Source organism: Pseudochaenichthys georgianus, chromosome 16 (assembly GCF_902827115.2).
Source record: "Pseudochaenichthys georgianus chromosome 16, fPseGeo1.2, whole genome shotgun sequence".
In the NCBI taxonomy this organism is placed as follows: domain Eukaryota; kingdom Metazoa; phylum Chordata; class Actinopteri; order Perciformes; family Channichthyidae; genus Pseudochaenichthys; species Pseudochaenichthys georgianus.
Genome location: NC_047518.2, coordinates 33,329,831 through 33,356,235, shown reverse-complemented (window position 1 = coordinate 33,356,235; position 26,405 = coordinate 33,329,831). Strand labels below are relative to the sequence as shown.

The 26,405-nt window shown below is 42.5% G+C and overlaps 2 protein-coding genes and 1 long non-coding RNA gene across 7 annotated transcripts in view; 2 read left to right on the top strand and 1 right to left on the bottom strand.

Annotated features, from left to right (window-relative positions):
- The window catches only part of LOC117460242 (lamin-A-like), a 37,166-nt gene extending 28,613 nt beyond the window's left edge, over positions 1 to 8,553 (bottom strand). Inside the window, exons 1-3 of one of the 5 annotated variants that reach the window (XM_034101527.2) lie at positions 8,371 to 8,553; positions 3,068 to 3,193; positions 944 to 1,322 (exon numbers count right to left, since the gene is read on the bottom strand). In XM_034101527.2, the coding sequence (XP_033957418.1) occupies positions 944 to 1,278 (335 nt within the window). In that variant the 5' untranslated portion in view covers positions 1,279 to 1,322; positions 3,068 to 3,193; positions 8,371 to 8,553. Of the gene's footprint in view, positions 1 to 943; positions 1,323 to 3,067; positions 3,194 to 3,690; positions 3,770 to 4,765; positions 4,829 to 8,370 lie in introns of those variants that run through there. The other 4 variants (XM_034101528.2, XM_034101529.2, XM_034101530.2 and 1 more) reach the window with 4 other exon arrangements.
- LOC117460243 (uncharacterized) lies at positions 3,362 to 14,633 on the top strand. The gene is made up of 3 exons (XR_004553623.1): positions 3,362 to 3,450; positions 3,727 to 3,803; positions 14,417 to 14,633. It is a non-coding gene; the product is annotated as an uncharacterized lncRNA (long non-coding RNA).
- An 86-nt stretch (positions 14,634 to 14,719) lies between these two features.
- On the top strand, positions 14,720 to 19,511 carry mex3a (mex-3 RNA binding family member A). Its single transcript, XM_034101732.1, has 2 exons — positions 14,720 to 15,202; positions 18,235 to 19,511. The coding sequence occupies exons 1-2, from the start codon at positions 14,782 to 14,784 to the stop codon at positions 19,383 to 19,385; spliced, it is 1,572 nt and encodes a 523-aa protein (XP_033957623.1). The 5' UTR covers positions 14,720 to 14,781; the 3' UTR covers positions 19,386 to 19,511.
- The last annotated feature ends 6,894 nt before the right edge of the window (positions 19,512 to 26,405 follow it).

The window sequence follows — 26,405 nt, the reverse complement described above, 5'->3', positions numbered from 1 at the left end:
TCCATAGTGCTAATATTGTGAAACCACATACTGCAGAGCTTTGCAGCCCAGTTGTCTCACACACTGTAATGAAATACATTCTGACGTTAGGTCAGTAATTGTACCTTCACAGGTTGTGTGTTAAAGGTGTAGCCCGTTTGGCTGGAGGTGTGTCATTCTAACATCCACCGGCCCTAAATGCAACACAACTGACAAGTCATACCAAGTAATGCCAATGTTATGTGTGGCTGCGCACTCTTCACTGCATTCCTGCTAGAAAATGTGGGTGTTGTTCCACCTCAGTTTGTAACCACACAAAAAGGTAAAATTACAACATTCAGATCCACATGTTCAATCACTGACTGCACTAATCACTACGATGAAATCTTTTGGACACATCAGAAAACTCTATTCTGAAATGTTGATGGCTCTGGAACATTAAGAATAATGCTTATTCTAAACAAAGGAACCCAAATGCAAGAAGAAACTTGCACCGACTGATGTGCCAGAGCATGTAGGAACCGTATGCATTTCAGTAAAAACAATTATACCACAAATTATCTTATTATCATCTTCCTATTGTGCCTTTATCTGAATCTTCTTTTTTTTAACCTGCCTATAATGTGAAACCATTCTTCTTATGCATCAGAGAGACGGGAACAAGACCAGTTTCCCAAAAGGCAGGGAATTCCCCCGCAATGAAACCAAACAGCAATTAAATGTTATATAAATACTGCAACACAACTCAAAAGAGTGTTGGGTGATTCTGCTGACTTTGAAGCACAACTGAATGAACGTATTATTATAACTTTTTTAGAAAACAACATCGTAAGTGTGCCGTTTGCCTATAATACATATGATATTGTACAATAAATGTGATAACTGTGGCCACAACCACTTTGTGACATAACTCTTGTAACAAAGCCACTCCCTTTTAGGCCCCGCCCCCAGATGCTCCTCCTACCTGGCTTTGAGGTCCTTGTGCTCCTCCCTGATCTTGCTGAGCTCCAGCTGCATGCGTGCTCTCTCCTTGGCCACCTGGTCCAGGGTCTTGCGGGCGTCGGCCAGCTCCGCCTCGTAGGCCCCCTTGATGCCCGACACCTCGCGGGTCACACAGGAATCCGACTCAGTGATGCGCATTCGCAGACCGGCGTTCTCCGACTCCAGCGAGCGCACCTTGTCGATGTAGACGGCCAGCCGGTCATTGAGGTTGATCATGTCCTCCTTCTCCTGCAGCCTGGTGATGCGGGTCGGGGAGGAGGCACCCCGGCTGATGCGTTTTTGGCTTGGGGTTTCCATGGTGATAATGGCTCAACAAGAGGTGCAGAGGTGTGAGTCACTGGCTGTGGGGGAGGAAGGGGAGAGGAAGAAGAGTTAATGAAAAACTATCTGAGCTACCTTCACTAGGAACGCATTGCACAACAATCCTGTGTTGAATCACACATTAAACTTTAAAAAGGAGTTTATGGTGAAGAAATGTTCCAGTTTGCGTAGCCCTGATCCTTTCTGGGCAGCCTGCCTCCCTGCTGGCTCTACTCACAGATCTGCATGATTTTGTATTCCAGCATAATTTTTCCACATCTATAAAACGTCGTTGAATACCAACCCTCTTCTGTACTTCAAGTGTGGTGGGTTAAAAGTAATTTGCAAAGGCAGAGCTTGTTCACACAGATGCGATTTGTTTTCCTTGGTTCTTGTTTTCTAACACTTCCGATTTTTGGGATTTAAAAAAACCCTTTTATCTCACAGCCGCAGGAGCTGAGGTTTTCCTGCTTTTAGTGCTCCTGATAGCGTGCCTTATGTGACTGTTATTTCCACTGCAAATAGTAACACACTGGCATAACATATGTCTCAAGTTCTCTCCAGTTCCATTTCATTGTTGTAGGAGCAGTTATGCAACTTTATGCAGCTCCTGAGTAAACATACACTTCCCATCAATTCCCATATGAAAACATGGCCCTCCTTTTCTGCTCTCCACAGACCTTTGGGTAAAATAGAGGCAATAACACATACAAATAAGCTTTTAATTACTTTCCCAGCATTATCCAGTGTTATTATCGCCCACAACTACCAGCACCCATCAAAATAACAAAGTGTTGACTCATACTATCAACAAATGCTACACGATGTCCCGATAAGGACTTACATCTGCTTCAGATTTCACTTACAGAAGAAGAATGAATTAAAACACGTGGGGTTATTTTTGAAAAAGAATGGGGGAAATGTAAAATGATCCTTTAATGAAACCTTTAATAAACTATGCTTCCAACATGGCAACTGTAAGAACACTTTAACTCTGAATTACTGAATTGAGAAAGGACTTAGTTCATACAAATCAGAAAAGCCCTGCAAGTAGGGATAAGGACTTCAACAATAGTAATACATGTTTAAGTATGGTAAGCCTCTGTGGCTCAACAGGTGTGACTTTCAAACTCCATCTTATTTCTCAGCAGCTAACCACTCACAACCAACGGCACTTTTTCACTTAGCGAGAAAACCTACTTCAAATTGGTTTAGCAGTGGGTGTATTTTGCCATCCATCTATCCACCGGCCATTACCTAAAGTGCGCACAAGGACATTCACAGCCATGTGGGTGGAATAGCGCACACATGAATGACGCGTGCACACGCCCACAGGCGCCAACCCATACACTTGTAAGTACTCTCTGGACTACATTTGAATAAATGAAGCATCCACTCATGCTCCCAAAATGTGGCAACTGTTAACAGTTGCTGTCTGATGTTCCCCTCTTCTATACTAGCAGTAAAATGAGGTACAACTTTTTAAAGTTACAAAGCTATTCCACACTAAATAAACTTACTTCGAGCTGATTTAAGGTAAACAAGTATATTATTATAAACACACACCAACACTATTTAACTTTCAAACAAACTAAAAGTCTCACAAGGACACTATCTGATTAATCTTTCTTAACCTCAACTCTGCTGTGTGGAAACCTCGAGACTCCAGCCTGCTGAAGGGACTAAAAGTGAGAGAACAAGATCTTTCTAGAAGTTTATCTGCTGGTTTGAGTGTGTGTGAGCTGCTGTGAGTGTGTGTGAGCTGCTGTGAGTGTGTGTGCCATACCCCAGAGGTGCGTTGAGAAGAGGATCCGTAGAATAATGCAGTCCTGCTCTCTGCTAGTGGGTGTGTGCGCCTTTGGCTCGTGCCCTGAACTGTTCTCCTAGCTGTCGCTCACTGCACATGTACCTACTGCCGGAGAGGGAGAGAGGGGAGGGAGCACAAGAGAGCAAGGAGGAGTCAGACGAGACAGAGCGTGTGTGTGCTTATGGTGCGCACACACGCACACACAAAGCAGCTGCTGAGCTTTATCTCTCCCTGCACTGGCCCTATCTTTCCCTTTCTCATTTCACTCAGGCAGAGCCCTCGCAGACACACTGACCTCAGCGCCTGCTGCAAGTGGTCTGTCAATAAATCGCAGCGACATGATGATACTGAACAGCTCCCAGGTGGGTAAAAGTGTGTGAATGTGCGACTCTCACCCTGCTGCTATGGAGAACACATTATTTGCACACTTTGGCTTAAAAACAGCTTTGACAGCCGGTTCGAAAGCTAAATGGAGGAAGAAATTCACTTTCAGTTTTATCAGAACAAATAATACTGTAAGCAGCAGAGGTGACCTTGGCAAAAACAAAGTCACATCGCAAAGTTATAAAACGAGTCCAAAGTGCATGGAAATCCTTCATCACCTTATAGCAGCGTTGTGTTTTTCTCATCCATGGCAGAAAAATAACCTCTCGGCAATCTCCTCCACTGAATCCAGGGAGGAAAAGGTCCTCAAATATGCTGCGTCATATTCCCAGTGAGTGAAAGAATAATTCCCACAAGTCATCTTGAATGTCTAAAGGTCTGACACTCAAACCAAGTTGATTCTGGTCTTATATATATTTCCTCGGGGTGGAGTTAATAGAGTCACAGGTCCAATCAAGTTCTGATGCAGACGTGTTCTGTGTGTGTATGAATCTTCTCACCATGGAAATGGAGGTTAGTCTATCTGTGTGTGTGTGTGTGTGTGTGTGTGTGTGTGTGTGTGTGTGTGTGTGTGTGTGTGTGTGTGTGTGTGTGTGTGTGTGTGTGTGTGTGTGTGTGTGTGTGTGTGTGTGTGTGTGTGTGTGTGTGTGTGTGTGTGTGTGTGTGTGTGTGTGTGTGTGTGTGTGTGTGTGTGCACGTGTGCGTGTGGTTAAACAAGGGGCAAGACAGCATCTCTGTTTTTGGGCATGGGGCAGGCCCAGTGGCTCAGGGAGTATGCGGGCTGCAGTGTGGCCTTCCAGTGGAAAGGAGCAGTCAGCCTCTGAAGCTGCCTCTGACTCACACATCCCGACACAAACAGCTCACTTGTTCGGCCCCGCCTCTCTACCTCTCCCTCTTTCTTTTTCCTTCCAGTTTAAGTTTGTGTGTTTCCATGGCAATCACACAAAGACAAGAATGCCCGGCTGGCAGTTTGAGCATCTTTCTTAAAAAAAGCTTTTCTACAACTGTCCAAACATTCGGAGCTCTTCTTGTGCCGTCTGTGTGCACCAATAATAATCAAATCTGCATATCACAAATCCGATCATGATGAAACAGAAATGCTTAGCGATGCAAACACGATCCCTGCAACAGAAAGGGGCATCAATTGACATGCTTCCCAGGTGATTGAACAAGACTGCAATAATGAATTAGTTGTATTTGAATGCTGCTTTATGAACCATTCAAGGTTCAAGGTTCATTACCCATGCATTCTTTGGCCACCAGACTTGAAGTATGAATCCCAGATCTACTCACTCATCAAGAGGGAAGACAGGAGCAGGCATGACAGACCCTGATGCAGCTACATACACAAGACGAGTACTGAACACTGTGTTAGCAGGCAGCTTCCCCCCGACTTGTTGTTTGCCCTCGCAGCATTCCAAGAGGGCAGCAGTTAACAAGGCGTGCCTGTTGTGCAATGTAAATGTTTTATTTCTCCATTATGAGCCACTGACTGGCTGCTCACCTGGGAAAAAATGTGCAATGACAAGGAAGGATTTGAGTATGAGAATATTTGGTGTGGGAGGAAACTCTTAAGATTTTTTTCAGAAGTATTAGGCTACTATAAACAGTCCACCCATTCCAGTTTAAAACCTAAGGAGCTGCTCGCTTTCCTCCATTATCTCCCTTTCCTGCACAGATGTACAGGATATCTCCGATCTTGATTCGTTTTCAGATAACGCAGCTAAAGAAAGATTACTAATTTATATAATTTAACAGTTAATGTATTATTTGACAATCGACGAGTCGGTTACAGAGAAACACGTTGATTGTCCTTCAGTGTGCTTTGTACCACAGCAGCAGCTATAATGATAGAGCAGTCTCTCACTTTGTTATCTCTGCTGTTCAAAGACCTTTGTAGTTCACACAATGTGCATTGATCATTCATTGAAAAAAGACAGTTTACATATCAATGTCAAGCGCACAAGAGTCTGCTGGTTAGACTTCAAAAATCCAGTTTGCTTTTCAAAGTAAAGTTAAATATTAGTTGCATATTCTGTCCATTTCTACACGTATACCATGCAGCATAACATTACAAAAGTGTTGCTTTGTGTGTCTTTGTTTTGCCTACCATGCAAATTATTCACAACATGATCACGCCAACCTTTAGTCTTATGTAAATTATTTTGTATAATTCTTCATATTGTTCAGGGATAGGAGCAGGGGCGGTTCTAGTGGTAAAAAAGGCTAGTAGTGAGCAAATGACATGAGCATTACTACTATGAACAAAACAAAGCCAAGAACAGTTTGGACTCTTCAAAGTGACCATATTTATTTTCCCAAATAAAGTTCTTGTCTTTTTCAAAAGCCTCGTCGATAGGTAAAAGCCCCGGTGCCTTTGCAGCTGGCTTTGGATTCGTCGCTATTTTAGCAGCGCAGGCGTCTTCGTACGCTTTTAACACACCATCGTAGCGATGGCGATGTTTCAGGTGACTGATCAGGTTGGAAGTATTGTAGCTCGTTGCCTTTTTCCCTCCTCGTGGAACTTCTGCATTGCATTTGTTAATACAAATAGCAAGCGAACTATCTAACTCTGAAACTTTGAAATAGTCCCATACTACCGACGACATGTTTGTTTACTGTCCTGGCTTCACGGCCGCACACCATTTACATCACAGCCAGGCGTGAGTTAGGGAGCGCTGGATTTGTGAAAAACTCCCCTCTTCCTAAACCACTAATACCACAGTACTGGCAAAACGGGAGGAGCCGAGTGAAAAACAAGCGCCCCTCATCCCAATCCACCCACACCGCAGTATTTGTTTCTTTTTTTTCACCCAAAAAATATATTGTATATTATCGGGGCTATTAATACTTGTATCGGGTTTATCGGGATGACGTCATAATTCCCAATATCGGACCACTAGTACAAATCATTGAAATGTCTGTGAGTTTTGGCTTTACGCTGTGCACATGCCCGCGAGGTGCAGTGGGCATGCATAGCACGCCGCTAACAGTTCACGAGCTTGCGCCCCGCCCCCATGCCCGCCCCCCGTTGACAGTTCACGACTGTGCTCTCCCCCTCTCTGCTGTTCATTGCCTTTATTTTTATATAAATATGATATGGTGTTAGAGCAAAAATTGTACTATAACTTAAGCTGAAGCTAACAGTAATAACTATAAGATATATCTGAAATAAATAAGTGTACTAAAACAAATACCAATAACTGTATTGCATTGTTATCTTATACGCAATTACTACATACTGTCTAGTTCTCTTTTTCGTCCTGCATTTATTGTGCCCCCCTAAGAAAATAACTGGCCCCTCAGTGGCCCCCCCAGTCAAATTGGTCTAGAACCGCCACTGGATAGGAGGACAAAAAACCACTGAGTACCAACTGTGTTATCTTAATGAGGGATCTTTTTTTCTTGGGTGCGTCTAAGTCTAAACGGATGTAAGCCATCCAAAACGTGTCTGTTTACTTCATTCGCCAACACGAGGAAGTGACTATCCCTGGAGGAAACTGTATATGGAACAATTCTCAACTACTGTGGCTTTAAAGTGTGTCTCACATCTGGATCCACACCTGCTCCCACCAACATATTTTGTTTTATCTAACATGTATGTCCAATATTATTTGTAATTTGCCAAAATAAACATATCAGTGGCAAAACTAACCAATTCATTTTAGTACAACAATTATATAGTTGTTGTTGATGTTACTTCACTGCTACCTTACTGCATTTTACATCTGCTGTATTTATTTGTCAGCTAGATTTACATTCAGATTACGTTTTAAAAAACTATAAAAAGCACATAAATGATTCAACCACCCAACTGTATAAAATAGGTAAAATAAGATCCATTAATTCAATACTGTTTTATTTCGTGATCTTTACTCCTTGTGGGCATTAGTCAAGTCTATCTTGTATTTATAGAATGGAAAGTAATAGTACAGTAAAATGTTTCCCATCAAGAGTTTTAATATGATATGTGATGTGTTTGGTTTAATATTACTTTTGAATTATGTAAATGTGGGTTTGTGCAAATCTAATTTTCATAAACTGTTGGATATTTTAATCTGCAGAAGAAAAAAATGGTTCTTATAGGAATACAGAACAAGAATAGATACATTGTTGTCGATTAAACTACCAAACAGCATACAGAGGTTTAATTAAGCACAAAATTAAACACCTGCAGCAGTTAAATCTAACGGACAATTATACAGAATACCAATCCAAAAACATACTTGTACTTTCAATCAAGTATTTCAATTGTTGTTTCTACCCAACTACAATTGAGAGGAAAACAGTGTAATGCATATATTGTATGCATGCAGTTTTATTGCATCAGTAATTATAATCAAAACATATCATTTCTATTTAGCTGAAATGGGTAAATCTGCATAATGGGTACTTTTACTATTGGTACCTGTAAGTAGGCTATAGTTTGATGCCAATCCTTTTGTACTTTTACACGAGTAAGGGCTTTTTACTTGTAACAGAGTATTCTTACACTCTGGTATCTATAAGTTTACTGTAATACAAGATATGAGTACTCCTCCCACCTCTGTGTATTATACTTTAAAAATGGATATGAATACGTCTCCCCCCCTGGTTGTCGGTCCCTGTAGTGTTTCTGCTCATGAATAATGGAGCAGCTGATTCTCTCTGTCGCCCCCTGTCGGCCATGCTGCTGTCTGCCGGTCACATGCAGTCATTCACACACACAGAGGATACTAAGCGCCCCCCACTGGCTGACACACTGAATGGAAACGTATGCCTGCAAATCGGTCATTGAGTTCACGAGTTAGTTCACCACCCTGTCTGCTCGTCTCCTTTAAAAAACAATGCCTCAAAACAAAACATATAAGCAACTTCTGGAGGTATACACTGTGACATTATTGACTTAAGAATCTTACCGTCTATTTTTGGAAACGCTTTTCTTCGGTGGTTTGAAATACGTCCCGTCCTTTCCGACGTCTATATTGACCTTTCAAAATGTCGTCAATCGAGTTAATCCTGGTTTTGCTTTGAACAAATTGGTGAGGGTGAACTCATGTGAGCCGAACAGACAGGCAGCCAGCAACCAGCAACCACCTGCAAATCAACACACCTGATTAGACTGCCAATCTTCTGCTAATTACAATGCAGCCTGCCGGCGCCACCTGGCGGCCATTACTCACGCTCAACTGGACGGGATTATCAGAGCACGAACAAATTAATATATAAATAACAAATATTAAAGAAAGTGAAAATAAATACACAAAAACATAATAAAGAAATAAATGTTCTTGTCATTTAACTTTGGTATTACCATTTTATGCAATGTCTTACTTCTACTACACTGCATCCCAAAGGTCCATTTCTTACTCCAGTAGGCCTTCATTTCTGTGACAGCTTTAGTTACTGGGTTAACCATAGGTTAATTCATTCAAATGTTGAAGTCAAAGTAATGAACACATTAATGCATCGCTAATTAAAATCCAGTAATATAGGCCGATATATTTATATAATTCTCAAATGGGCCATTCTGCATAATGAGTACATTTTTTTAATGCATGGGCCTTTAAGTATCTCAATTATACAGAAATATGATCAAATAGTACATCACAATTCAGAAACCTGTTATCAATCCACATGGACTCCACTTTGGCAATGATTGTGACCGAGCTGGATTTCACATAAATTGATAATCTAATTAAACCGGCTTTCCAAGAAAGCACCATACAACTATTCCTCAAGGCTGCCACTATTGAGCTGTACAGATGGGCCAGTTTAAAAGCAGTCAGTTTAATTCCCCATGATCCTAAACTCATTCTAAACACAAACAAATAAACACAAATAAAAAAATAAAAACTCGAATATGCTGCTGAAGATCATTTACGTAGCTCTTTTCCGATATGCTTATCATTATGTAAGAGATGAACATGAATTTTACATGACCCGTGTTACTGAGCTGTAAATGTTTTGTTTACATTCATAATGTTCATAAATGATGGAACAGGAGGTATGAAGATCTCAGAGAAAACAAGGCAAGATAATGTGCTGTGATTGTCTTGACTTTGGTACTACATCTGCACCTGAGGAAAGTTTGTCATCTGTAACCCCGTAATTATTGCATGATCGAACTAATAATACAAATAATTTTCTGATGCTCTGGTACAAATCTGTATCCTTTTTTAAATCTATGAAGTAACACATGTGGAATATTTGATGTGAAATACAAAACTCAAGTATGGCTGAGTTTTATGAAGTTGTACTAGTTGTGTAAAGGTACTTAATGACTTTCCATCAAGCATAATACACATCTGAAAAGGTTTTAAAAGCTTCTCTACTTGGTATGTTATTTGATACAAACACAACTGAATTTAGAAGTGAATTAAAGCGCCTTCACGTGCAATCAGTTGTTGGGGGGTTTATTTCTAGCAAGCCATCCGACTTCACTGACAGAATTTACATAATACAAATGTGACCCAATCAGTATCTTTACAGTGTGATACTGACCCAGTGACTTAATCCTTTAGCAGATGGAAAAAATGCAATATTTCATTGTGTAAAGTAAAAACAATGTCCAAATCAACGGGAACCATAGTCTGCTGGTAAAACATGAATGTAAAGATTAAAGCCACAACATAGCACGACTCTTGAGTTCAAAGCTGTCAGTGACGTGTGTGAGATCACCAGCGTACTGGAAGCAGGAGGTGAGGTGAGCCTTACTCATCACTAGGCGTGTCACTGGCTGTACAGCACCAATGTGATTAGAGAGATGGAGGGGGGGAGGAGGGGGGGGGGGAGACAGTGAGAGAGATGACCTAATACCCTGTAAAAAGCAATGAAGTCATACTACCTGACTCATATTCCCAACTGACACCAGCCTTTCCAATCACAACACCCCAGTTTGTGTGTGTGTGTGTATGAGAGTGTGTGTGCGTTTGTTGTTAGAGGGTGAGGTAATTGTGTGCGTGTCAACAGCTTCATGCATGTCAGTATTTCACTGCAGGGGAACAAAGCTACAGAGATGTTTGTTAAACCAAGGAAACACTGAAACAATAAAGAAAAACACAAAATGAAATTGCATTAACAGTGATTTTCATAATGGATTTTGTTTTTTTGTAAATTTGTCAAACAAACTCTGGTTCTAGCTTCTCTAATGTGAAGCCGTTTGATTCTGTATCATATCATTATAAACATCTTATGGACCATTTATCGGGAAAAAACAAGCAATATCCACATGTCAAGTTGGGCTCTGGAAATCAGCATTTTTCACTATTTCAAAAGGCTAAATATTGAATTTTTGCTGATGAAAAAGACTAATAGATGAATCAATAATAAAAGACTGTTGTAGCCCTATGACATACAGCCAAAGATGGAGGTAAGGCTCTGAGCTGTCTCACTCACACAGACAAACAGGAGTAAGTGTACTCATGGGCCACACTGCTCACTGAGAAAATCGTAAAGCATTGTGCAAATGAAAAAGCATACCCAATAGAAGTTTAAAATCTGTGAGATTAACGTACACTTTGAACTCCACTTTTTCTGATATTGAAAGCAGAGCTTGGTGTAGAGATTCTTGCTGACGTACGACAAATATGGAACCGAGTTTGTGATGAAAAGGCCTCTTCATCAGGGTCCCTGCATGGGGGTGAACCTGCACGAACACTGAGAAAGAAACACTCTGTGTGTGATGGGTTATTTTCATTTCAGTTGTACTTCCTCTCGAAACCCGATTTTTCATCTGTTTTATTAAAATATTGTTTGCTTGTTTTGTATTTTGTTTTATTGTATCATGATTATGTGCAGTCTGTCTGTAAGAACTTCTGTTGCTGCTGCCCTATCCTCAGTGGAAAAAGCTTACAACCAATAAAAACAAACATAAATGAGCAACCAAATAAAAGAAGAACAACAATAGAGGAGGGAAAACCCCACACACAAGTGGCCTCTGGATTTAGTGTTATCTGGTCAGCTGATCAACTTCAGGGCTCTCGTCAGCTTTAAAGCACAAGATGTGGTATCATTTGCATGCAGTCTTACATCATCCCTGAGAGCCCGCTCACTATGGCATCAGCACGTGGTGCTTAGCCAACATGTCCCTTTGTGCTCGCAGAAGCCTCATTCAAGAGACAGCGGGGCATCACAAAAGTATTGAAAAGGACATCTGGCCATGGAAGTCAAAGGGATGTCCTTTAGGGATTCTTAGACGTGTCTTTACAGCCTATTAAGCCTGTCCTCGTGAGAGACAGATACTGTCCATATAGGTGAAAGGGATATTTGCACGGGCTCCTGGACAAAGAGGATGGTGTGTGTCTCTGCGGCACAGTAAACCACAGCGTGTCCCCAAAGATGCCAGTTAGCCTTTCCCCTTCATCAGGGGGAAAGGAGAAACAGCACTGGTGTGACGACCAGATGGTCAAGATCATTGAGGTTTTTTTATGTGCAAGTAACATGACCTCAGCACTCATGGGTTTCACATGTATCCTGCAGCTCACACACACACACACACACACACACACACACACACACACACACACACACACACACACACACACACACACACACACACACACACACACACACACACACACACACACACACACACACACACACACACACACACACACACACCCCCACACACACACACACACACACACACACACACACACACACACACACACACACACACACACACACACGTACAAATGACAATTGTAGCCCACAGCTATAGACAGTGAATGAAGAGCAGATCTGCTGTGGTCCATTCACAGCGCGCAGACGGTTTAGTTCATGGTCACAAAGGTTATGTGGTACAACAGCATCAGGCCACACCAGACTCACACATCCAGGCAGAGGAAGGGGGGGGGGGCGGCACTATCCCAGATCCATCCTATCTATTGATTGGGGCTCTGGAGTCCCAGCAGACCCCTTTTAATGGATATCCAGACGACCTCCTGGACACACTGGCATACTGTCTGCCTCACTGAGAGGCTGCTCGTCCCGTCCTCACCATGCTCTCACCCAATCCTCTGGCCTCTCCACTATAGGGTGGGGATTGGGGGCAGACTGCCTGAGCCCACCCTCTGGCCCTTCATACATCACGCAATCCTCCTGCTGCTGTTTTTTTTAATTATTGTATTCTTGTTATTGGTTGGAGTGTGGAGGTTTTAATCCTGGACTCACACCAGGAGTCTCCCTGTGAGTTCTCATCTGCAGCACACCCTTAGGGAACGCACCCCTTCCTGATTGGCACCCAGAGAGCGAGTCTACTCTAATTATCAATATAAATACACCTGCTCTATCTTTCTGGTACCATCTTATTACAACACTTGTATTGTTTTTTTGTATTCAGACCTGGAAAATGTAATATTATATTGTTGCTCCATTCTGTGTCATTAAAAGGCAGAAGGCGTTGTCACTCAAACATGCTAAAATATTCACGCTGATCACTCTAAAAGAGTCACATGCCATGCTCAGTCTGTCATATAAGCCAAAATGGTAGACTGTGTGTTTGTTTTTGTCATTACAGTTGTAACCCAGTTAAAGTGCAGGGGAAACACATGTGATGTGGAATATTAAATTGAATTTAATTAGATGGGGTTAAACTGCACAAGTATCTACAGAGTGAATTTAAAACATCCCTTGGGAACACCAGGAAACACATCAAGAGATTTCACGGATATTTTCTCTAACTGCATTTTAAATATCAGTAAACATCAACTCAGTTTGTCACGTATATAAATGTAAGCCTATCTATTTTCTAGGGGGTGAGAAATTAAAACAAACACAGTGATGCAGTAGACCATCTAATGCTTTCTAAAACATCCCCAGAGTTCGCCTTGTCATTCAGGAAGCCTTATGCAACATGGTGGGCTATACATCCCACCATGCAAATGCACAGATGGTGATGATAATGCTAATCTTGAGTTAGACTGACAGTATGAGAAAAGCTGAAAACATGGACATTAGTTGTTGCTCAGCACTGCGTGGCAATTAATAGACCGGGTCCAATGTATCCTGAAAGCTTTATTTAGGGTGGTGACCCAAGTGTAATAATAATTTAAAACTCACTCACTGAAAATAATGATGTCATATGAGAAGTGCTCCCACTTTTTATTTTCTTCTTCATATTTTTTTTACTACTGATAAATCCAAATGTACAGAATGTTATTAAAATTAAGGGAAGTTCTGGGTACTTTGCTACCAGTTTGAAACCTTATACATCTCTTAAAAGGAAAGGGGTGTGACAAAAATACAATATCTGTATTAATATATATTTTTTTAATTCAATAATAATACTATTTTCATTACTGCAGTTTGAGTCTTTGTGTTGTACTACAACCATGCCGTCAGGCGTGGTTTCTGTCGAGGACATCTTGGGGAGTCTATACGCGAGCAGCGCGGTTCTTTGTTCACCGGGCTGCTGCAAACCCTTTTTTTAACGGGAAATGTGCGAGGGCTTTTCTGATATTCCCCCGCTGCATAGGGTCTGCAACGCCTGTCTGACAACTCCCTTTCTCCTCTCCTCCGCGTATACAGCCCCTCACCCCGCCCCCCAGACACCCTATTTCCCTCCTATACATAACATCCTCATGCGCAACGGCGCCGGAGACAACAACGCGGTGACCTGCCGCAAAGCACGGTTACATGGAGGTGGGCGGACCCCCCCAAAATGTCCAAACTCCTTTACTCCCCCAAAAAAATCATGTCATATGGTCCACGCTCCCCCTCTTAGAATAAGGAGATGCACGTTTTTATCAACTGATAAAGTTGTCTTTTCAGCAGCAGAAGCAGCAACAGAGGACCATGTGCGCACCGAACAAGCACCTTTTCATACGCAACTGTTTACATCCTAAAGGGCTATTCTTACATAAGTCACCTACATGCGGTTTTCAGGCTGCACTGCAGATAGGGCTATGAACGAGTTTGCAATGGCGCGGGATGTAAACGGTGAGGTGTTTTCTTCTTTTATAGAGGAGACGTGAGGGCTGCTCGGTTTGGGATGCCATGAGCTGGGGAACCTGAGACGGAATGGTACAACGGGAGGGCGGCTCGTTTTATCTCGGCGAGGAGGGGAGCTGTGTAAACCAGACTGGGTGGAGCAACACTTCGCCCGCCCCATCTATCGTGCAGACGGCCTTGTGTCCCGTTTGCCTGGAGCTCGCAGAGAGACTACTGTACTGAAAGTCTGGCGGAGAGAGAGAGAGGGGGCCGGTCTATGGGAGGGACTAGCGCAAAGGGGGGAATTGGAAGGAGGAGGGGGTGAGGAGGAGGCGGCACGGGTGCTGTTTCTCCAGTCTCTTTCCCCTGTCTTTGTCTCACACACTCTTTTGTTAGCCATGCCTAGCCTGCTGGTTCTAGCAGGGATCATGGAGAAAAATGGGGGCTATGCCGGGGATCTGGCTGGCTCCGGCTTCGGAGGCGAAGGTCTCCTGGTGCCGCCCGACGAGGAGGAAGACGACTCCCGTGCCCTCAGGGTCGCGCTGGGCCAGTTGTCTCTGCTGGGGCTCGGGGAAGGCGAGGACGGCGGCGGAGCCCCAACAACAGGAGTACAGGACCGGAGTAACAATAACAACAACCACCACAACCACACGAACAACGTCGGCGGTTGCGTGGACTCGGCGATCCTCCAAGGGAAGAGCAAGTTGTGCGCCCTGTACGAGAGCTCCTCAAGTGAGACGAAAGGACGAGGCTGCAACATAACAGAATGCGTCCCAGTGCCCAGCTCTGAACATGTGGCCGAAATAGTGGGGAGACAAGGTAAACCGCTGGCTTGCAAATTATTTCCCTCTAAACTTGTGCTTTTATCCCGCTAACAGTGCTGCATTATCCCCGCCGTGGTTTCCTGTGGGCTTTGTTTTTTTGTTCACTAACTGTTACCTGGTGTTATTTGACAAAGAAAAGGGAGTGGTGTGTGTGTGTGTGCTCGCGTGTTTTTTGTACTCCCCCGAGACATCAGCCTCCCACTTTTTCCGGCTAGCAAGTTCTCTTGTACTCATCATTACACTCATTAGAACCAGTCGGTCGTTGCTGTGTGTTTATTTCTTGCTTTAGAGTGATTTTTTGTGCACAGAGGTAGGAGAGAGCCCCGTTCCCTCCTGAGTGAATTATTCTACATCCACGCCATCAATGTCAGCGCACAGACACACACTGGAGCACGGAGAGCACTTCCTTTGTCGTCTGAGACGCGCCAGACTGTTCAAAAAGGCAACGTGCTGCTGGCGAGGAGAGGAATGTCTTTTACTTTGAGTTAATGACTCGGAGAATAACCAAATATTACACATTTAGTCTGATTGATGGAATATGTGTGGCAGCTCGTTGTTTATGTTGCGCACTGCCCTAGTGACACAATTGGACAATAGAGCAAGCGTGCTCCACTTGTTTTTTCTGTTGTTGTTATTCTCAATTGAGTGGAGTTGTACAGTTCAATCATGTTATAGGTTTTTGTTCGTTTTTCTTACACGTGGAGGTTTTTTAATGAACAAAGACCTTAAGTTGAATGACAGCAGCTGTCAAACAAAGGTGTGAAAGTCGGGGGGGTGAGGGGAGGGGCGCATTAAGACTGTGTTGCTGCTTGGCACACGGGATGGCCTTAAAGGGTGACTCAGCGATAAGTGGCTCCAGGAATTGTGACTCTTTTGGAAAACACAAAAAACATATGTTTGTGCTTATTTGCAGTTAATTGGATAGGTAATTTCCACTATATGCAAGTTCCATATTTGTGCACAATGGGGCTGCTAAAAAGCTTAAACCTAAGTTGGATTTTAAGCTTCTTGGTGGTGTTGGTGTGGCTGCACCCATTGTTGTGATGAACCCATGGGTGAGAGGGGCAGAAAACAACAAGGATGGGGACGGAAGGGCAGTATAGCATCCAAAAGCAGAATGGGAGTCACGCCTTGGCGCTCAACACAAGGGGCTCCTCATGAGCCCCACTTCACTGCACACTCTCAATACCACATGGTTGTCTGTCAGGAGAGGGAGAAATAGGGGGCTGGACTGAGAGAAGTACAAAGACTGCAGGGTGGGTAAGGTACCTTCAGCAAATCCTGATTTATCTAGCAACGAAAACAAACAGGTCTTCAATAATGGGCTCAGGTTGCTTATGTTTACTCCCCTTTCGTGCTTCTTCGGCAGTAACCTGGATTTAGTTTGTGCTGCTAACTGCCCCTTGTCTCTTATTGCGCCTCCTGTTTTTACTCTGAAGTGTAAGTTTTGAATTTTAATGGGGTAACTGAAGACAACCGAAGGGTGGATCCAGTGAGGACAAGTGCAGCGAGAGGGCTCCTTTGACTTGACCGGGAAGAAGTGCAGATTTTGGGGGATTTGAGATGAGCGGCTTTTGATTCCGGCCCTTCGTTAGTCGACGTGCACACCCCCTTGTTTTCGGCACCGTACATCACAGCATGCCTAGTATATCTGGCAAACGTAGCATCTTGCCATGAAGAAAGGGTTTGATAGGATTGTTTTCTCCTGTCAAAGTAACAGGCAGTGATTCCCCAGGATGCTCTACTACATTTTGCTGGTGCCCCTCAAATCAAGGATGGCTTTATTTTGAATCACAGTTCAACAGTTGCAAAATTAAAATTAGACTCTAGTGACCTAAATTCCTGGTATTGTTGAATTAATTGTTGCCTTTTTTGGTTGTGGATAATAATTACATTTATACTTTAAGTTGGACTAATTAAAAGGGGTAATGTCGTATGAGAAAAGGAACTTAGCAGTCACTCTTTGATCCCTGGCAGGAACAGGTTTATTTGTGTAATACCACGCAATGAACACAAAGGGCATTTTCAGATTTTCGGTATGAGCAATACTAAACCTTCAGAGCATCCCCATCCCTCTGTCCGTACCTCTGCTCCCTGAGAAGTGAGTGTTCCTGGAAAATGTGGAGCTATTAAGTAGCATTAGAGCGACATTCATCTTCAACTTAAGGTCTCTTTGAACCTTTTGCTACCTGCTGCTGTGATTTTCAGATAGGAGATGCAAGTTGTGAGTCTGGAAAGATGAACTCAGATTTGTTCACTGAGTAGATGTCTAATGGATCTTGTTTGTCCAAAGAGATGCACCGCCCTCTTTAAGACTCGGCAGAGAAGTGGTCAATAAATGCGGAAGTCTTAATGAGGGATCTGCCTACATTTCTGAATGAAACTTAACCGGAGTGATGCTGGATGCAGTCTTCATGGAGTGTAATATAAACAGAGTCTTATCATGTTTCTCTTAAACTTAAATACAATCCTCCTAAATAAATACAGATTTACTGTATGTCCTCTTTTGTCCCATTACAGTACCAGGTAATGTGTCATGAACTACCACTACCTCCCTTAAAAGCACTTAATAGAGTCAATTATTACACTCTGATCAGAAACCGGGCAGACGTAGAAACATAAATGGCCCAAAAACAAAGCATATGTGGGATGACTGTACTGTGAGGTTCACGGAGAGGTCAGGAAGTGCATCTGTAGCAAAACAGCTATGTCGTTGCTGGGAAATACCTCTGCACCACCAAGGTATCTCTTAGAAAGATGTTTGTCTGATTCAGGGCTAATAAATAATTGCACTAATGCTTAAGTGCTGGAAACCTCATAAATCATGTTAATTACTCTGTGTATCCTTTGCCAGAAAAAACCTGCAGCATATTAAGTTAAACTGCTCATAATTGGTGAATACATCTACATTTTAAAATATCTATTAGCCCCGGTTGATAACAAAATGTTAACTTGATTTGTTAGTCAAGCTATCTAACTGATGTATCATATTTACCTATTTTAAAATGTTTGTTTTTGACTCTGCAGGTTGCAAGATCAAAGCCCTGCGGGCTAAGACCAACACCTACATCAAAACCCCCGTTAGAGGAGAGGAGCCGGTGTTCCTAATCACTGGCCGGAAGGAGGATGTTGCCCTGGCCCGCCGCGAAATCATCTCTGCCGCAGAGCACTTCTCCATGCTCCGGGCCTCCCGCAACAAGCTGGGAGTTTCCTTCAGCGGCTCCCCGCCCACTCCTCTGCCCGGTCAGACCACCATTCAGGTGAGAGTGCCATACCGCGTGGTGGGGCTGGTAGTCGGGCCTAAAGGCTCCACCATCAAACGCATCCAGCAGCAAACCTGCACGTACATCGTTACTCCCAGTCGGGACCGCGACCCTGTCTTTGAAATCACAGGGTCGCCCAGCAACGCCGAGCGGGCCCGCGAGGAGATTGAAGCACACATCGCCTTCCGAACAGGAGGCCTGCATGACCACAATAATGAGAATGACTGTCTGGGGCCGAATGGTGGCAGCAGCCCGTCGGGCAGCAGCGGTGGTCTGGAGAGCCGGCTACAGCAGGTGTGGGGGCTGCAGGGGGGCCAGCGCAAGCCTCTCACCAGCAGCTACCGCCAGAACTTCTCAGAGGCCATGGTTGGAGGGGTAGGAGGAGGAGGCGACGGAGTGGGAATCTACAATAAGAGCAACTTCTCCAGCTCCGGAGAAAAGCCCTGCTCTTATTTTGGATCAGAAAGCACCCAGAGCTGGGGCGACCCTGACTACCCCAAACAGGTGGCCTTCTATGCCCAGCAGCGCTCCAAGAGCTTCGGGGGCCTCCCGCTGCCCCTGACCAGACTCTCCCCTGGCTTGTCCGAGTCTTGCGGAGGTGGAAACAACAACAACAACTCAGTCACCAGCATTGTGCCTGTGTCCGGCTCACCTCATGCCCAGGCCCGCCGCGCCCACAGCGAGCCCATCTCAGCCGGCGATGGGTTCCCCGGCCGTCTGCCAGTGCCGGACTCGCCCCCGGCCACAGTGCGGGAATGCATGACCTGCTTTGAAAGCAAAGTGACGGCTGCCTTGGTGCCATGTGGCCATAACCTCTTCTGCATGGAGTGTGCCATCCGAATCTGTGAGCTCAACCACCCGGAGTGCCCAGTGTGCCACACCCAAGTATCACAGGCCATCCGAATATTCTCTTAAGAACCACATCAGTTTTTATCATTGGTTTTGTCAGTGTTTGTTCAATAATTATTTACTGTTATTATGATTATTATTATGATACACATTTTTTGTTTTTCAGAAAATTTACAAACAATCAAGCAGATATTTTAGAAGGCACTGCTTGCTTTACTAAAAAGTATAAGAAATATTTTTAAGTTTTTCTTTTATATATATATATATGCATATATATTTTATAAAAGTTTTGTTTATAAGAGAAGTATAGTACCTTGCATTTTCAGTTTTTTGACTGCTCCTGTTTTTCATTCATGAATCTCAGTGTAGGCAGAGGTAGACAGTAATGTGAACATTTTATTATTCAATTTTTTTATTTTACCATAAAGTGAGTTTATATGGAAGGAAAAAGATGATTGTGGAGGTACCCAATCTGCACCTGACTGACCCAGAAAGTCAATGTTGTTATTAGAAGGAGAAAAAACAGAATTTTCATTGCACCTTACAATCATCTTGGTCTAAAATAGAATTTCAATCATAACTTGGAATTTCAAGAGCTGATGTGAAGGTAGATTCAGCCTTTTACTTTTTACTGTGACTGTGGTCTGATATAATTGGTCCAAAATGATATTAATTTTAACAAAATGAAAACGTTAATAGATTGATCCAAGTCAAAGCCTTGTAATCTCTACAAGTAAAGAAAAGACGGCCCTCTTATTTCATACTTTACCTTAAAGTCTTATTAACCAGATTGATGTTAAAAGGAAATAGGACATTACATCATTTATTTATGGTAACTAGTAACATTTTATTGGCATCATCATTCACAGAGATAGATGAAAGTTGTATGAAGTATCAGCAACATTTTCTTTTCAGTCACCATTGATTACACTTTGGTCACTGTTGTAAAGATTCAGTAATGCTTGCTACTCGTGGCACTTGAAAAGCATGTGGTTCCTCGGTTGGCTTAAAGCACTGATTTAATTTGTGAGGCCGAAAGCCTTGGAATTCATCCAGTTGGCGAGTTCTCCATGTCTGTCTCCCCAATAGACGTGTTTCAAAGCCACCTTAACCGCGCTTTATTGTCTCGTGCCACAGTCGCTGAACAATATAGGACACAGCAAGAGCCCCAGTCAACAAGCATTTCTCTGAGGTGTGCACCGTAAATAAAGAGGAGAATTAGAGTGTGGACAGAAGCCAAGTCGAACTGTAAAATGCTTCCTAAATCAGCAGCAGATTCAAATAGTTGACACTGTAAAATACAGAGTCCCAAATCTGTAATCCTCGCTCCACGTCCGCAATAATAACAGCATTATGTGCGAGCTCCGAGTGGCCAGCTGTCCCCCCGTAATTAGTGAAGCTGTACAGGAGCAGGTGTTTCACGGCACACTGTAGCTGTGACCCCGAGTTGGAGGTCTCGCCTAGCCCCCTTTCTTTCTCTCCTTTCTTTGGGAGTGGCTTTTATGTCCCCTCGTGCTTACAGTTTGATCGTTTGCTTTCGAGGCCTTTCTGAGCGGGACGTATTGTCCTCGCTCGGCAGCAGCGTGGGCTGCAGAGTGCTCGGACACGGCCCGGATCTACTCATTCATAATTAGGCAAATGGGTTGGTCCAGGTGCGGACCGTGTGGGGACTCTGGGGCTGTATGAGTGGTACGACAGGGTCCCGCAGTGAGCCCTTTACCGCCCCGCCCCACTGTTACAAGCACAGAAGGGGCAGGATGGTCTGGATGCAGCTGGGCGAATGGGACCCCCTCCTTCCACTCCCTCTTGCCCCTTCCTCCCCCCTATCCTCTCCTTCTCTGCTGCTCTGAGCTATCCCTACTGGGGAGTAGGGGGCCTCTTTTGTCCCTAAGCACACACACACACACACACACAAGATTTGAAAGACACTAGCTGAATTTGGCAGCGCCAGTGAAATGAATGGAGGCTTAGGATAGAAATAAATTATCTACAATTATCAGGGGAAAGCCCAGTTACCTGTTTTCAGCGTGATTTGCTGTTTACTTCTTCCAAATGATGAAGACGAACATACATAATGATTCCTCGATTTTCACACTGGGTCAAAGCGCCTCCTTCACTCCTTGAAAGCACCGCCCCAAAATGTGGATGGGGTCCTGCAGATCTACTTTATGGGACATCCTGCAGCTGCCCCTTCACTTTGGACACCCGGGCTTCAGCCAGTGGCAGCCCCCCCCCCCCCCCCCCCCCCCCCCCCTCACTTTGAGCTTCCAGAATAAAATCAGACAATTGTAATTGACAGGAAAGCAGAGGAAACGCCCCATTCAACCAGCACTCATGCTGAATCAAATTACACACCCTCTGCGTCTGCCTTAGCCCCAGCCTGGGGATTTCAGAGGGCTAGAGAAGGGGGGGGGGGGGGGTAGGGATTAAAGCTGTTGAATGATAGGGGGGGGGGATTCATTTTGGCTGAAGAAAGAGAGAAGTATGCTCTCCAAGGTGTTTAACAGTGCAGATCTTGCCATCTTATTGACCATTGGAGTCCTGCTGCGAGTGTTCAGTGTTCGTCACTTGTGAGCCAGAGCTGATTACAGGGAGCATCTCTTGTGTTGTATAGGAGAACAATTCAACTCGGCTTCTGTCTCAAAACTATTGGCAATTACAGATTGTGTCTTCCACACATAGGCCCCTCCCAAACATACAAAGCAGACCCCTCGCGTTACGTGTGTCCTGCAGGGAAAGCACCGTACTTTCTGAAAGTACTCTGAAATCTATCAGATGTAGAAATAATAGTTGTGATTTTTATGGATGGAGAAATTGCACAGTGGTTTGGCCGAAGCTTTCAGCGTGGAATTCAAGGCAGTGTGACACTGTCGTCTGAACTTTAGTATTTTTGTTATTTTGATTTCTGCCTTAATATTTTTTATTAAAAGATTGCCATTGCTTTGGCATACAAGGTAGCAACTTTGGCCTTTGATAGTATCTTCCCCTAAAACAACTTTTAAAGTAATTATTTTTAGAGAAAAGAATGTGAAACTGCTCGGGTGGGGATTAGAGGGATTCAGGAAATTAGGCTCTTTAACACTTTACTTAAAATATAGAGTAAAGCACCTGATCACAAAAACATTGAATAATACCAAACCGACCACTGATGGTGAAATACATTTCATAGGATTTGAAAGACATGCACATAAGGATTCCCTATCATTTTTTGTATTATGGTGGTTCTTGTTATTCTTAATACTACAGTAGTACTAGTGGCTCTTTGGGAGAGCTCTCATCCATGTAGTCAATGCTGATGACTTGGTTGAGTTTTGCACTGGTTTAGTGAAGAGAGGGCTTATTGGAGATTCTCCCTGTTTAGACGCTGTATAAGTTAATAAGTATTGTATTTTATGGGAAAGCACTCTATGTAAATACATCATGTGTACCAGTTATGAACATCCAGACAAAGGCCTGCTAAATGTGAGGTTTGGATTATTTTTACAAGCGGAGGGTGTCATTGTCAATGTTTCAGCATAAAGAATTCCAATATGTCTCTGATTTTAGGGAGGGCAAATCTTTTATATATGCGTCCCATCATCCTTTTTGACTATAATAGTATATTAGATAGATCCATACATTTAAGAAATATTATTTAAACTGATTAACTTAAGTGTTTCATCCAAATATATAGATGGAAATTAACCAGACACTCCTATAAACTGTAATAACGAATATCCTTTATAAAGCCGCTGATGTATAAATCAAATCTCAATGAAAACTGGAATAAATAGTATGTGTAATAACCCCTGATGAATAAATCCGCTTCTATGTATATTAGGATGAAATGCAATAATAGGACTATACTGGGACAATAAACTGAAGAGCCTGATTACTCAGTTCTTTAAATAATATTCTATCCAGAAATTGACCTTGATTATTAGGGAATAACATTTCTGTATAATATCTGCTTACAATTCGTCATGGATAAATGCCAGTGTAGAAACAGATCTTATTAATTATTAGTAAAAGTTTCAGTATAAGTAATTGTTCTTTTTGTGTTTATCAGGGTCTTAAGTCATTTGATTGTTAATTAAAACAAAGGGCAGGTGAGACAAACTTAAGGATTGCTCCTTCTGAGATGATGAAACTGACATGTCTGTGACTTTGAGGAAATCTCACTGCGCTGTAAAAGTGATCTTTCAAACAACCAGAGCAGAGCATGAGCACCAGCGCCCGTCTTGTTTTCAAAAGAGCGGGAGCTGGTGACTTTGCGTATGACAGACTGATGTCTCGAAGGCTTTGGTCAAAATGCAGCCGTGAGCAGAGGGTGAGACAACATGACATCACGGTGTGTTGTCCGTGTGAAGAGCTTGTATTCTTTACCCTCTTTACCTAAAGTCACATACAGGGGCAGGCGTGTTACTTATAGCAATCTTAAAATGATTTCTGTTTACATAGGAGTTTCTTTTTTATGGCTCTATTTTATACTAGTTTTGCACCTTTCATTTGTATTTTTTTCTTTTATAAAAAGGTCAGACATAGCCAAAGAACAAAACACAAGGAGAGGACAAGTTATTAGTTAACTTATTTTAGAAACTTTATCAAATCAGGATTATTAAGAAATAATCTCATAGCTAGAATAACTCTGTTTACCCAAACGTCTTGGAGGCCAACTAAATCGATATCAGTGAAATGAAGGCATATCATGTTTCAGTGTTGTAAGATTAGTTTAATACTACAGAGGCGCCCTAACAGACTCACTTCTCCCCAAAGAGATCAGCTTAAAGCACATCCTGGCACTTAACAGTCCTGCGAGTAGTTTTCCATTGTCATGGTTAGGTCAGTGGGAGAAGCACAGTCATGGGAATGTCTTCATCTTTCTGGAAAACGTGCCTGATCTGGTGAATTTCAGATCAAACGGGACATCATTTAATATTCAAAATGGAATTGTTATGACAATGACAAGCCATTGAGAATTCAGGCTGGATTCCTAATTGCTAAGACCCTTAGTAAGGCGACGGTGAGAGAGTGAACAACATTAAATATCGTTTGGAGAGCCCTTTAACTGTATCCTTAAGTTTAACTGCATGTTAGTAAAATAGGTAAGATTTATCAGAAACAAAGTTAAGATCACATAAATAATTCATCAGCCTGATACCTGGAGTGTATACACAGCTTTAAGACCTTACAGTAAACATCGGTTTCAAATCATATATTTACCATGTAGTCTAACTAATTGATACATAAAGTTTAAGAATATGCTAAGGTGTAAGTTTCATTTGTCTAACTCACCCAGTATGAAATACTTTTTTAATTCAGTGGAGCAACAAAGGGGTGGGTGACTCAGTGACAATTGATTTGTTAAGTTCTTGTTAGTATTATTTACAATATTGTATTAAGCTTACTATTATAGTAATGGTAGAAAATGTTGATGTTTTTCTTCTCTTGATATGAAAAGGTCTTTATGCATTTATGTAGAATCCCTTTTAAGGAGTGATAGGAAATCCTTATTTTCAATGGATGCACTTAAGCAATTGTACCAACCTGTCTAAATCACATTGAGCAAGTAACGCATTTGAATGTAAAAAAATAATAAAAAGACCACTCAATGCACTCCGTACGCTTATCGTTTTATACGTTTCCAAGTGAGCTTTACGTTTTGGTTTGTTTTATGGAAAGATTTTGCGATTTTCAACGTAGACTATATTTGAGTTCTTCCACATACATTTATAGAAAGTAACTTAAAATGAAAAAAAAAAAACATATGACAGTTTCTCAAATCTATTTTGCTAACATGGGTTATTATTTGGTAGAAAGCAGAGGAAAAGAAGTCAGTATCTGGAAAAGTACAAAAATGAAGCAACATATTTATGAGTAACCTCAAGACATTTTGTTTTTTTAATTAAGAATGACGAGAAGTTAATATATTTCTAAACACAGGGAGGTCAGTTTCTACCAAGTAAGTCAAATGAGAAAAGAAGTTTAGAAGTTTTATTTATGAAAGTTATGGAGGCTCTCCTTTTCCACATACTTCCTGCTAATGAAGTGAATGGAACGAGAGTTTCCCATAGCTGAAATTGTAACTTCAGACGTGCACTACTCTAACATCGGTGCATTAACAATGGAATAATTACAGAAAATAATATAATATTTTTTAGAATTTGGAGATATTTTAGTCACAGAGCATCAATTTTGTGCCTCAATTATATATTTTTCCTGCATCAGCATTCTTTGTGCAGTGCTGCTTGCTATTACCCCCTCTCCCCTTCGACTAACCCCATGTTACTGACTGAAACGCATAACTCATTTCCTCTGTAATCTAAACTCGCTTTTACTTATCAAATGTTTAGAACATGTTACGACTGCAATGCTTGGAATGAATGAGGCAGATGTGACCCTCTGCCAATGGGCCACACACAATTTGTACACTTTCATTCGAGCATTTTCTACATCTACTACTCAGTTCTGTGATTGGTGGGGACAGAGCTTTGATGAGACTTTCCCTAATGTGTTATTTAGGTGAAATGTGCAAATCGAGCAGAGACATCCACGAGAGAACAGCGCACTGTGTAGTAGATCTACATATCTAGATGCACACGAATACACACAAACACACAGATAACATGTTCATTACCGTACTAGCTTGCATGTATGTTGTATGGTCACTTAGAAAGGAGAAATGGTGCAAGTCCTGCGTTATCTTTTAACATCAGTGCACTTGGGCTGTTTCTCCACTGTAGATTTTCATAGTTGGAGTCTCTTTGGAAACAGGAAAGTTGACACAAGTTTGAAACCAGGCAAAGAGACTATTTCAGTCCCCACATCGAAGCTGGATTTTGTACTCTCAGTAACCTGTGAGTGATGAAAGAATGTCCGCACCTCATCTGAATTAACTTGAAGTTCCCAGTTTGTGTAGATACACCTAAAAAAACTTGACAAAAACACTACAATAGCACATTTTCTGCTGCATGTAAAGGATGGGGACTGAAGTGGCGCTTGCTGGTGAAACTTGCAACTTTTTCCAAAGAGGCCGATACAGTCTGACAGTTTGTCTTTGGTAGCGTTTCCACATTTTCCAGCACAGTAGAAGTGTTTCATACCGGT

Coding starts and splice junctions, on each gene's coding strand:
- mex3a (XM_034101732.1), top strand. CDS start 14,782: ATGCCTAGCCTGCTGGTTCTAGCAGGGATCATGGAGAAAAATGGGGGC. Junction 15,203..18,234: donor CGAAATAGTGGGGAGACAAG/GTAAACCGCTGG, acceptor TTGACTCTGCAG/GTTGCAAGATCAAAGCCCTG.